Source organism: Medicago sativa, chromosome 3, assembly GCF_051527215.1.
Source record: "Medicago sativa cultivar Bolivia chromosome 3, Bolivia_mono, whole genome shotgun sequence".
NCBI lineage: Eukaryota > Viridiplantae > Streptophyta > Magnoliopsida > Fabales > Fabaceae > Medicago > Medicago sativa.
The window spans coordinates 94,191,819-94,205,157 of record NC_140751.1 but is presented as its reverse complement, the minus strand read 5'-3'; the positions used below and the strand labels follow the sequence as shown (position 1 = coordinate 94,205,157).

Here is a 13,339-nt window from a genome sequence, read left to right as displayed (position 1 = left end):
CAAAGCCACTGGAAAGCTAACAAAATTATCTAAAACTTTCATGTTTACGCCTAAGACCAATTCTGTACCGATCAATATCAGTTTTCATTTTAAATTCGGAAAAGTTGTGTTGAAAGTCCATAAAAATTCACTGTGACCTACGTGCAGTAATTTGACCATAACTCAAGTTCTATAAATTCTTTTGAAGTCAAACCAACGTCATTAGAAAGCTAACATCCATACCTACAACTTTTGTGTTTACACCTAAAGCCAATTCAAAACTTAAATGTGTGAAAATGATGCAAAAACATGAAACAGAGAATGTTGTCAGAGATAGCTCTCGGGAAAACTCCATTTTTCATCCCAAAATCCCAATTTTGAATCCGCTAAGCCCAAATTTGGTCCCAAAGTTTGTTTAAACGTTTCTAAACATGAAAAGACACCCAAATCCATATAAAACTTGAACTAAAACATCCTTTCAACAAAAATCACCATTTGACCCATTTTTCATGAAAACCTTCAAGAACAACATAAATTCACTTCAAGCTCTATGATTATGATTACCCATGGATTATCTAAGGTCTGTACACAATTTCTACATCAATCTAATGGTTTTCCATCATCTAATTATCAATTTTCACTTAAACCCTAATTTCTCATAATCTCACAAACTCATCCTACAACTCGTTAAATCTAATCATTAGAATCATACACATAATAGAATTGTATGCTAGTCTCACCCTTACCTTAACAATCGATGCAGCCTCTTCTCTCTTCTCTTTGTCTTGTCTTCTCTTCTCTTCTCTTCTCTTCTCTCTAAACCTTGTTTTCTCCAAAAACTGATCGTACGTTCTATGTCTTTCTAAACCTAACTTCTCTTATTTATAACCCCCTCATCTAATTTCTCTTACACCTCAAAATTACTCTTTTCCTCATAATCTTATTTATTTCTAAATTAAATATATATATATATATATATATATATATATATATATATATATATATATATATATATATCCCACTTAATAATATTAATACACCAAATAACACATAATAGCATATTTCATCAAAATATATATATGTAATATTTTAACACCAAATAACAAATATACCTCTTCACTGAATAACAAATATATTTCTACACCAGATAACATATATATTTCCACACAAAATAACAAATATATTTCTGCATCAAATAACATATATATTTCTACACAAAATAACAAATATATTTCTACATCAAATAACAAATATATTCCTACACAAAATAACCCCACAACTTAATATTTTTTTTTTCGAATCTTATTTTATTAAACAATAAAATAAGTCACAATGTCTCATAAATTTCTCTAAAATCATATAAATCACATAAATCTTATAAATCACACTAATCATATAAATATATTCTAAAACTCATTAAAATAATTAAATAATCGAAACGGGCGTTACAAACAGAGGCTAACAAAACGAACAGACACATCGACTTGATATATCTTGATTGTATGACGGACTTGAATGCTATTGGAAAGTGGTCATGGGGAGGGAAGACCTTAGCTTACCTACATGATTATCTTAACGATTCTGTTCGTCTGCGTAACAAGACGATGACTGGATGTGCTACCCTTCTTATGGTAATAATTTAATATTTATCTTCATTTATTTATGAATTTATTTTATTATTTTTATCATTATGTTAGATTTTTTTTTCTAAGTTCGTCTACATTTATTTAGGATTTTATTTTAATATTCTTGTGAAGTTTTTATAATTTATTTATCATTTTGTTAGATTTATTTAAGATTTAATTCAAATATTTATTTTTGTGTGTTTTTTTTCAGGGATGGATTTTGGTGCATTTGCCAGGTCCGTACCTAAGGAAGAAAAACAAGAGCTGGAAGTCGTAGAAACCATGTGCGGGGAGTTGGCTTACTAGCAGAGGGCCTACAGTTGTGCACCATTACCGCCGACTCCTTGATCGCTTAGAGGTGGATGACATGAAGTGGTCTACATATGATGATCACAGGGCGATGCACCCTTTTCAGATTTTTAGCACTTACTCGGGATGGCTAATGCGCGGGAAGGAAATGGTGTACCGTCATTTACCTGAGCGGGTTAAGAGGCAGTTTGGCTTTGTCCAGGACGTCCCCAGACATCTGTCAGATGTCCCTGAGATTCCTAAGGAGATATTGGCTACTATGTTGATAGACTCCTGTCTGTGGTTCTATACTAGTTGGGGAAAGAGGTGTGAGAGAGCATGGCAGCATGAGCCTGGCTACATGGCTTGGTATGCCAAAGTATCTCACCCTCAGATTATCCCACCTGATGAAGGATCTTCTCCCAGGCCGACGAACCAGAAGCAGCTTATAGAGGAGGAGCATGCCACAGAGATGCCTGACACACTGACGATCATCATGGATGTCGTGCAGATAGCTGATAATGCTGTGGCCATGAGCACCGAGATGATCTTGCAGGAGATGATCCAGATTGGCAGTACTGGTCGCCCTGCCCTTATATCGGATTGCCAGGCAGCGCAGGGGGCATAGGCACCGTAGGCAGCATGGTTGATTATCATTAAGTTTTTTTATGTACAGTTTGACTATGATGATAGTGATGTATTATTATTAATTTTCGTACCTTGTGACATTTTCGTATTTCTATGACATTTTCGTACCTATTATATTATTTCCTGCGTTTTATTTTTATCATGTTAAATATTATTTCGTACCTTTTATATTGATGAATTTGCAATTGGATGAAAAAGAGTGAAAAAATTTGTTCAAAATGGTATGTATAAAACATGGACAAATGTGGGTAAAAAGGGAAGGAGAAAGCTGCTGGAAATTGAACTAGGAACGCTGCAGCAGTTAACTACCGCTGACTTTGGCGGTAGTTAACTGTTGTCGGTCCTCCCAACGGTAGATAACTACCTCTGATAATAAAATGATATTTTACTTATGTTTTTAGAAAGTTTTTGATGTCAGAACATCAATTTTCAATTGAGTAATGATATTTTGACATCCATTTGATGACAACTTTGTTGACAACCTTGTTTTTCACACTTCTTATTGGTCAATAACAATGGAGAGAGAAAAAGGAAGAGAGAGGATAACAACATCATGTGAGTATGAGAGAGAAAGTTGTCCAAAAGTTGTTAAAAAGTGGTTGTTAAAAACATGGGTTGACCAATAACATGGGTTGACTCGGCTCGACATTTTTCAAGGTGAGGGAAAAATGCGGAGCCGAGTTAAGCCCATAGGAATAGAAGTCCAATTACGAAGTGGATGAAACAAGCCCATTTGAGTCCACTTGAGTTCCAGGAGTGAAGGAGGAAGAAGAAGACGACGACGACTTTGGTTGTGGCCGTAGTATCACCACTCACCAGATATAGCAACAACCTTTGTTACTCATTGAAATTGAAATCGAACTCCAAAAATTCAAAGATGCTCCGAATATGGATACGTGGAAGAACATCAAAGACAGAGAATCCGGAAAATTGCGTCCAAATTCCTTCGCTAATCGCATAAAATCAAATCGAATTTCACAACTCGAGTTATCAAATCACAAAGAACTCGTTTCCCCTCACAAAGGCGCAATTAATTCCCTTCAAATTGATTTAACAGAAGGAAGATATCTGTTATCTGCTGCGTCAGATGCATCCGTAGCGGTTTACGACGTTCACCGGCCGAGCGATTTCGACGGAGATGGTTTGATAACGAAACACAATTGTTTATTTGTTGTTGATAAGCAACACCAATTAGCTCATAAATATGCTGTATCTTCAGCTATTTGGTATCCCATTGATACTGGTTTATTCATCACTGGTTCTTATGATCATCATGTTAATGTTTGGGACACTAACACCACTCAGGTTCTATTCAATCTTATCATCGTCATACTGATAATATTTTCGGATTTTGTCGAGTAGAATTGATTTAGAAATGATTATGACATATTTGGATGTTGTCGAGTAGAATTGATTTTGCTTCCGTAATTGATTCTAATTTAAATGTATTAATGAAACCACCTTTGATGAATGTATCTGCATGATTAACTATAAATTTAACTCATTTTAGTTAGAATCAATATTGGCAGGTCAATTCATTCGAAATCAATTTTTATCACCGTAGAACTAGAGTTAGAGACACACTACAGTAATGATTCATTTGACACTCAAATTTAACTCCTATTGTAAATTGATTGTAGGTGGTGGTGAATTTCAAAATGCCTGGAAAGGTGTATAAGACTGCAATGTCTACATTGTCAACATCTCATACGCTTATTGCTGCTGGAACTGAGGATGTACAAGTTCGTCTTTGTGATATTGCTTCTGGTGCATTTGCTCATACTTTGTCTGGTCATCGTGGTATGTCATTTCGATGCTCTCATTTCAACTTCCAACATACTCATTTGTGTGGTCTATTCTATTTGACAAGAGTCCGTAGTTTTTTGTTTTGTAAACCAAGTTTAGACTAGTAAAGACCGTGTCTAAGATTAAACAGATAAGGAAAAAAAAAAAAATAGTGGGAAATAAATGTGTGAAACTGTGTTTCGTAAGTGGAAATCGTCCTTAGAACTGGGGGTGCATGCCACCCCCCAAAGTTTTTAGAATAGTATACGATATGAGTTATAGTATAAAATTTACCCTTCAGCATAATGATTAGCACTATACGAACCAGCAACATGTAGGTTTGAGTGCCGGAGTTACTATTTTTGCATCTCCTTTATTTTTTCCTTGTGCAAGGATAAAAAATAAGACATCAAAATGCAAAATATAAGAATCAACCCCTTAATTCTGGTGAAAACAAAGGCGCTAAACCACTGTGCCAACATCCAATGCTTAACATAACGGCGCTATAATTTTTTTTATTACATGCATGTATATTTTTGGCCCACTTGTGAAATATGTCAAGCTCCACCACTGATAGGTGACTAGATAGAATAGAATTATGACATACTGGGAACTTAGGTGTCTATGTGTGCGATTGTTCTTATTGCATGATGTTATGTATTGTCGAAAGGAGGTTTTTCCATCACATGATTTCTTTTATGTCAGATGGTGTAATGACTGTTGAATGGTCTGCTTCAAGTGAATGGGTCTTGATTACCGGGGGGTGTGATGGTGCAATACGTTTTTGGGACATAAGGCGTGCTGGTTGTTTCCAAGTTTTAAATCAATCTCAGACGCAGCTTGGACGACGCCCACCTCTACTCAAACGTTCCGTGCTAACTAAGGTTTTTTTTAGTTTAGCTTATTCCTTGTTCGTAATTTGCGAGTCTGAATAGTGATTGTTTCACCAAGTACTTAACTTAAATTCAAGTATTTAGGCTTGTTATAATCCTAAAGCCTTATTACTCACAGGAATCAAATACAAAAATGCGTCCTGGACAGAAGAAAGTTGCCAATGGAAGTGGCAGTGGACATCTGCCAACTGGCAGGCTATCATCTAAGGGTCCAATGAAGCAGAAATTACATCCAGGAATGATTTCTACTCAGGATCGTGCAACTGCTCATTATGGTGCTGTGACAGGATTGAAAGTAACAGAGGATGGCATGTATCTCTTAAGTGCAGGTTGTTTGTTTATTATTTACCATACTAGTCAATAGACCCATGTTAGCACAGTGTCTCATACAAGGCTGCATAAATTTAAAAAACATTTTGTTTTGAAATGTGTAATCATAATTTAAGTTAAGACATTACAAGCCATATCCAAAAAAGTTAGACATTACGAGTTCAAGCGGAAAACTATTATTGTTATTATTATTATTATTATTATTTTTAAAATGATCTAAATTTTAATCTTTCAAACGTTCTATGTTTTACGAATATAAAAGACACACCTGCTAATACTGAACATATTATGACAAATTGCTTTCAAATATTTTCACAAGGAAATACTTTAACTACCTTCTGTCAATCTGCAATGCATTCAAATTGCTATAGGTAATCAAGGGGATGCCTTTGCTTTATATCATCGACATGTGTCAAACACCGACACAACACCGACACATGTTATTACATTCAAATAATTCATTATCTCATATTATTACCGGTGTCATGTCCAGTGTTTGTGTATGCCAGTGCTTCATAGTGCCTTCAGGCATATCTTATATTTAACGGTCTTCGATTATTTTCCGCTTCTGTACAATGAATATTCTAAAAACCAATAAATTCTCAAAACCAATCACTAGACATAAAGCATGGTCTTGGACAGATTCCTTTTGCTCAATATAATTAGTTTGTACACTGAAAGTTGAAATCTCTTCTCTGAAAGTCATAGGCAGACTTTATTTGGACCCTAAAAATTTTAACCTGGAAACCATATAGACACAGTGAATCGTCAATTAGTTTATTTCCAATTGGTAATATAATTGAGGTTCTGAAAAGTTGGTTTTATTTTTGAAAAATAATATTATCAATATTAAATAGAAGAGAAGAAATACATCAGGGTGAGGTAGAGAAGTGGTGTATGTGAGAAAAATAGAACACAGTAGAGGCTGAGAAGCTGTATTTGAGAGTGTCATCCAAATGAGATATAAAAAAAAAAAATATGCACAACAGTCTTGCACTCAATGGAACTGGCTAAGGTACAGAATTGCCTTATAGATGTATATCCCTATATAAATAAGATTTAACCTATATTATATTTAACAAAAGCTTGGACATCACATATGGAAAAATATATTATCATACATTGATTCCTGACGGGGGGAAGGGTTGAAGAGAGTAGTCTGCAACATAAACATGATAGTAGAAGACAAATCATTGGTGATTTCTTTCCTCAACTGTAAATTAAGGGTTGAAGAGAGTAGTCCGTGAAATAAACATAGTAGAAGAGAGTAGTCCACAAAATAAACATGATAGTAGAAGACAAATCATCGGTGATGTCTTTCCTTAACTGTAAATTAATATTTTGACGGGACTGCAACAGAGGGCAGATAAGTATTAGGTACCTATAGCAATAGCCAATCTTTTGCTGTATATGTCTCCTTGTGAATGTTTATGACCAAAACAACAATTAGTAGTCACTCAAGAGGCAGCGAGCTTTGACTGGTAACAATACAAAAATGCTAAGAGCAGCTTAGAAGAAATAGTTGTAATTAAAAATTAGATTAGCTAGAAATATAATTTGTATCTTAAATAAAATTTGATTTTTAAAGTGATTCTAATTTTAACTTAATTGAATGCGAATAATCATTTGAAAAAGATATTATACAATAATATATTATGGAATTATTAGAAGCGTCTATGCAATGATAATTTGAAATAGCTGTTACCTGTTTTCTTGTAATGCATCAAAATGTGTTCATATCTAAGTTATTTTACTCTCACTCATTGATGTTCTGTCTGATGACAGGGTCTGATTCAAGATTGAGATTGTGGGATGTTGAGTCAGGCTGCGACACACTTGTGAACTTCGAAACAGTCCGCTTGCAAACAAGCAAACCTATTCAATTAGCTACAACTCAAGACTCGACCGTCGTTTTTGTTCCATGCATGAGGGTTGTGAAAGTAAGTGGTTCGTTTAGTTTATTACAATTTTTAACTTTAAAATTAGCCGTTGTTAAAAAAAAAAACTTTAAAATTAGCCGCACAAATACAAAAGATACTTTTCTTTTGAAGCATCAAAAGAGCTAATCAAATATAAAGAAGTGCACAAGGGTACTCAAACCCAATTCCACCCCTCAACCGCTAAGTAACTAATTTCTAAGAATACAATGAGGAACACTGATCTCACTTCTGGATTATTCAGGCATTTGATATGTGGTCTGGGAACGCACGTACGATACTACGTGGACACTATGAATCTATAAACTCCTGCTGGTTTAATCAACAAGATCAGGTATGTTCAACAGCTGGTTATTCATAATTTTTTTCCTGCTCTGTTATAAGTGGTCCGTCAAATGGTAGAATCTGTTTGGTTGTCAGGTCTGGCTGTTTGGTTTGTCAGGTCCGGGATGTTCATTTTACAGTTAAACATATTTTTTTCCCTTCTCTAATCAACTCATACGGCGTATGGATGACCTTACTTTCCTTCCCTTTTTTCCTGTTTACATTTTATCCTCTTATTCTAATTTCACTGTTTTATAGAAAAGAAAATGGAAGAGATACAGGCACAAAGTTCATTATAAATTGTGTGTGCATGTAATCTTCAGTCCTTTTTCTTCTTTAATCGGACTAGTATCATTACTAAGATTAGAGACTTTAATGAGGATTTTCTAAATTATGATCGTTCTATAAACATTTTTAATGATGGAACTAAATTTTACAATAAAAAGGAAAAGAAAAGAAAAAAGTAGAAGCAATTTATGGCATAAATCAACTTGAAACCGATCAATGGTCTGAGATGAGCTTTACTACCCCACCACCGCCACAACAACCTACTGATTTTACCGAGAAATCATTCATTATCAATGCTTGTTCTCTCAAAGTCATTGCTTGTCTAGTTGGTATTCTTTTGGTAAAAATTGAATGAACCCTATGAGGAAATATTTTGATGTCTTATACAGATGTCCAATAAGAATAGAATTTATGGTAGTTATTTTGAAAAGGCAGTTATAAAATAGGCCTACATAGTAAGACGATTAGTTCTTATTGGATGACAGTGCAAAACTATTTTACACCGTTGGTGCATAGCCATTAAACTCATAATTTATTCCAGGATGAAATAACAACCAGTAAAGCAGCATTAGCCTTGGATATGGATCTCAATTTATGACATAAATTTGCTATATATTATGATATCATTCTCCAACTCTATTGGATTGAAGTATTGAACAATGTTTGATACGTAATACTTGCTCAGAAAACCCGAACCTCATGCACTTTTTAATGATTTTGTTATTGCCACAGGAGTTGTACACAGGTGGAAACGATAGACAAATTCTTGTATGGTCACCTGCAAGGTCAATTGCCGATGAAATGGTGCACTCTTTGAAACAATTCATTGAGATTATTTTATATATGCATGGTGAAAGCACCTTCCAATATGTCTGACCTTGTGATAAACTGCAGGGCGAAGGAGATCCCGACGACCAGGATAGCTGGAGTAACTGAGATTCACCTTCATTTGTGTTTCACATATTTTCCTAATTTATAATTGGTGTGCAGTTTGTATTTTGCATGTTTGTGGGATGTGTAAATAAGGTTTGTTCTGGTTTTGGAGCAGATGTGAAACACATAGGACATAACTGCATAGTTGTATACTAGTGTAGCCCATTGCTTTTGTAGGTAGAATTAGTTTTCCCTTTTTCATCTAGTAGATGTAGACTTTGGCAATGTAAATATTACACGTTTGTTTCTTTTCTTTAATTATTTTTAGGGGAGTTTCTTTTCTTTAATGTTTTGCCAAATTAAGGTTGTATACACATATCTGTACTAAAAAAAAAGGTGTATACATATGGGCAATTTTAAATGACTTTGATATTAAACTTTTTTTTTTTTGGTAGAACTTTGATATTGAGCTTTATAATTGTTTATCAATTTCGGTGGTTAGTTTGACTTATTAAAAAATACCTTTATAATGGTTTATACGTGTTACAAATTAACTTAGAATTTATTCTAGTCACACTTCAAAATACCTTGTTACATCCAAATTTAATTAAATTTAATAATAATACCCAAATTGCCTTGAAATTTAATAAATTATGCGTTTAATACTTTAACAATGTTAACTTTATATTCAAGAGAAAAAAAATTCTTTAATGGATTATTTTGCTTTTAAGACACTTGTTAGCTTGACTTTATTTTTAAGTCAATATATATACTATTTTCTAACCCCCAAAAAAAAAAAAATCTGGATCTGCCACCACCTGTCATGATAAAAATAACTTCTACCTGAATTAAGAGTTTGTTGTCAAAATATGGAACCTTGTAACACATTTCAGCATTTATAATATGCATTCCTTTGTTGTAAAAAATAAATAAATTTCGTTTCTCTTGTAATTTAACCAATTTTAATCAGAGTTGTGTCCCTCTCCCCTTTTGCTTGACGATGGATCTCTAACGCCAAAAGTGGCAGGACCGTAGGAGTATCAGTATGATCAATTGATCAAAATATTTAACACTATAATTCAAACTATGATGACTGATGGTAACAGACAAACATGAATGATTATCTATTTGAAAAATGAAAAAAAAAAAAAAATGTATTTGCAAAGTATATCCATAAAAAATACCTCAAAAGAAAGTATATAATTCAAAACATATTCAAACGAAATTACACCATCAAAAAATATTTTTACGACTGTCATGATAATAACTATCATCAAGCACTCTTCTTCTTAAAAAAAAAAAAAAAAAAGAAACTATCATCGAGCACTGTAAGGCCATATTGGTCCTATTCAGTGACTTGAGACACTTTCTTTGTTAAGTGGCTTAAGACACATGATAGTGTCCTGAAATTCAAAGAAAGTATAATGAACAAATTTACACTTGTCTTCATTCGTCATCTCAACAAAATGAAATGATTTTTTCCAAGTGTCTATAGCATCCTTGGAGGAATGCAAAACCAAGCTCCCAACTCCTAAGTTAATCAACTGTTCCTCAAGCCCCTTCATCAACAAACGGCACATTCCTTGTCTTCGATATTTTTTTTTGGTGGCCATGAAAACAATCTCAGCAACCTTTTGACCATAAATCCTTATGGTTGCCACAGAACTCACTTTACCCCCTTTCTCCATAATCGCAGTATAGAAACCACGAAAGTTCAAACGTTTCTTTTCTGAGGATCTACTAAACACAACATCTTCAATCAAATCTTTTTTAGATAAAGGATCAATAGTTTCACCAAAACTCTCACGCAGCACACCAAGAGCCACAGTCAATTTACGCTTCCTTTGATGAAACTCCTCATCAGCAAAATCTCCATCATCACAACTCACATTATACTTCAACAATGTCCAAGTTAGATCATTCCCAAGCTTATTTGGTATTCCTAGTAGTTTCTCTAGACATAAGAACATGTTCCCACAAACTTCATGGCAAAACCAATTATTTTTTTCAATAATGTTGTCCATGTGACTAGAAACTTCATTTGGTTGTCCAATTCTTGTTGCCTTTACACACCCCAAGTGAAATTTTCGTTCACATTGAACACAAGCAAGAATATCGTCATCAATATCATTTGCAAATTCTTGTTTGCGTTTGGGTTGACAACATATTCTACAACAGCAACTCGGACATAACCATGTACCATCCAGACCATCCGGATCTCGTTTGGGACCTAAACAATCAGAGTGGAACGAAGAAGGACATCCATCACATAATATTAAGTCACCCCCAAAACAACAAACATAACATGTATCATTATTTTCATGAGACTTTTCTTCAGCAACACAACTATTCGCTGCTTCCGATTTTGCTTCAGCATTACAATCATTCCCCTTTTGATTGGCTGAGCTCAGAGCTTTCATTCGACGGTCCAAGTCCAACAATGAAGTTCCGTCTTCCAAGAAGATACTTTTGGATGGTCTACGTCTTGTACAACAAGCATGAGCCTCAAATTTGGTGAGAGTGAATTTAACATGACAACAATCACAAGCTATACCTTCACAAGAGATACTCCCTCTTTTGGTAACATTGTCAATACCACGGCAGAAAACAATAGTCCCAGAAACCAAAACTCCATCCTTTATCAACTGAGAACACTTCCCTCTTATACCTTCCCTCTTTAGTACTTTCCCTCTTTTACCACTACCCACTGAATTAGAAACTTCTGATTCAGATTGACTCACATGTTTCTCATTTTCCTTTGAAGTTGATCTTGATACCGTAGTTAGTGTAGCTTTTTTAACAGAACCGGAACTAGAGGCTTTAGAAACCTTACCAGAAGTTGATTTATCCGTTCCCTCAGATTCTCTCAGGCGATCTTTTGACTGTAATGGAGATGAAGAAATTGTTGTTGTTGTTGTTGTTGTTCCTTCCTCGGATTCTCTCTGTCGCTTTTTTGACTGTAATGTAGACAGAGAAGTCATTTATACCAATCTGCACATAAACACAATTTTGTTGTTATTAAAATTTCAGATACGCTGCTGTTTCTAGTAGAAATCCAACGATAACTATATCAACATACCCCAACAAAATAAAATCCACTTCCGAAGCAAATGCAAATTAAACCATTCTCCCAAAGAGCATAATTTATCATGCAAACATAAATAGTACCTAACTAAGTTTCGATATGTTAAATATTAGCAATTTGTGTTAGCTATACAGTGGCATGCAATTCTCTTGGCTGTTGCTTTTTTTGCAGTGTGGTAGTCAAAGCTTTCAGGCATGCAACCAACAACTAGTAATACAGTTTTATGTTTGGATGGATGAATTTGAATAAATTTCTTATTATGATCACTCAAAAAGAAATTTGGCTATCCACTTTTTGTGTGATTTGATCACGGTTTAGTGAGAACCCTCATTTTATTTTTGCTTCCTATTTTATGAGTATTTTGGTTAGTTTGTTTTTTGTTAAAGTTGACGGTGCATAAATGATAGAATTTTTTTTTTTTTTGGTAGATCAAAATGATAGAATTATAAGATGAATGTGTAATATGATCAGGCCATTAACTCGACTTTATTACAATTAGAAATGACTTCATGGGGTTTAAGTTTGAGATTTTATTGACTTCTAGCCATGGCATATACTAATATGATAGCCTATTTTTTTTTTTTTGTAGGAATGACACAAAAAGCAATTTGATCAAGCTACATATAGATGGTTTTTGCAGCGAGCAATTGTGTCAGGTGACTAAGGAGTGTGCACTCTTGGAAACACCGAATATAGTTTTACAAATTTGTATAATGCATTCTCGAGGCCCTATTATTTTTTATCTGAATTCAACTAGAAAGGTGGAACAAATAACAATGGCAACCAAGCTAAATAGTCCAAACAATAATATAATAAACCAAATAGGGGGTTGAGTAGCTCAAGTGGTCTAAGTTAAGGGTTAAAGAGTTGGAGGTTCAGATTTCAAGTTTTCACAAAGAGAAAAACTAATATAACAATTAAAATACTAACGAAAACAAATATAAAATCTATATGTGCAATGCAAATCCAAACAATCAATCCAAATACAAACAAGATAAAGAGAGTAGAAGAAACAAACACACCAAGATTGTTTATTCGTTTTGACCCAAATTGACCTACAAATGGGAGAAAGCAACTCTCCCATCCATTATTAATGAGTCTTTCCAAGAGATACCAAAAGAGCTACAAGAAATTAACTTCCAGAGTTCTCTATGAACAAACCTTACTTTCTACCGTTCCCTTTTCCCTCTCACAAGAGAGTTACTAAAATGACCAAAAAATTATCCCAAATTGTTCACCAAGAGAAATCCCTGATTTCTTTCTTTTCCTCTCAACCCCTTAACA

The 13,339-nt window shown here is 34.1% G+C and overlaps 3 protein-coding genes across 3 annotated transcripts; 2 read left to right on the top strand and 1 right to left on the bottom strand.

Moving 5' to 3' along the window:
- The first annotated feature begins 1,481 nt into the window (after nucleotides 1–1,481).
- On the top strand, nucleotides 1,482–2,520 carry LOC146942180 (uncharacterized). The gene is made up of 3 exons (XM_085750012.1): nucleotides 1,482–1,610; nucleotides 1,816–1,840; nucleotides 1,961–2,520. Exons 1-3 carry the CDS (start codon nucleotides 1,482–1,484, stop codon nucleotides 2,518–2,520), a joined length of 714 nt encoding a protein of 237 aa, XP_085606138.1.
- A 741-nt stretch (nucleotides 2,521–3,261) lies between these two features.
- Nucleotides 3,262–9,407, top strand: ATCSA-1 (Transducin/WD40 repeat-like superfamily protein). Its single transcript, XM_085756133.1, has 8 exons — nucleotides 3,262–3,845; nucleotides 4,181–4,340; nucleotides 5,031–5,209; nucleotides 5,337–5,547; nucleotides 7,334–7,488; nucleotides 7,730–7,819; nucleotides 8,830–8,901; nucleotides 8,992–9,407. Exons 1-8 carry the CDS (start codon nucleotides 3,429–3,431, stop codon nucleotides 9,031–9,033), a joined length of 1,326 nt encoding a protein of 441 aa, XP_085612259.1. The 5' UTR covers nucleotides 3,262–3,428; the 3' UTR covers nucleotides 9,034–9,407.
- Nucleotides 9,408–10,225: 818 nt separating this feature from the next.
- On the bottom strand, nucleotides 10,226–11,951 carry LOC146942178 (increased DNA methylation 1-like). The gene has a single exon (XM_085750011.1). The coding sequence runs from the start codon at nucleotides 11,949–11,951 to the stop codon at nucleotides 10,320–10,322; it is 1,632 nt and encodes a 543-aa protein (XP_085606137.1). The 3' UTR covers nucleotides 10,226–10,319.
- Nucleotides 11,952–13,339: the final 1,388 nt, after the last annotated feature.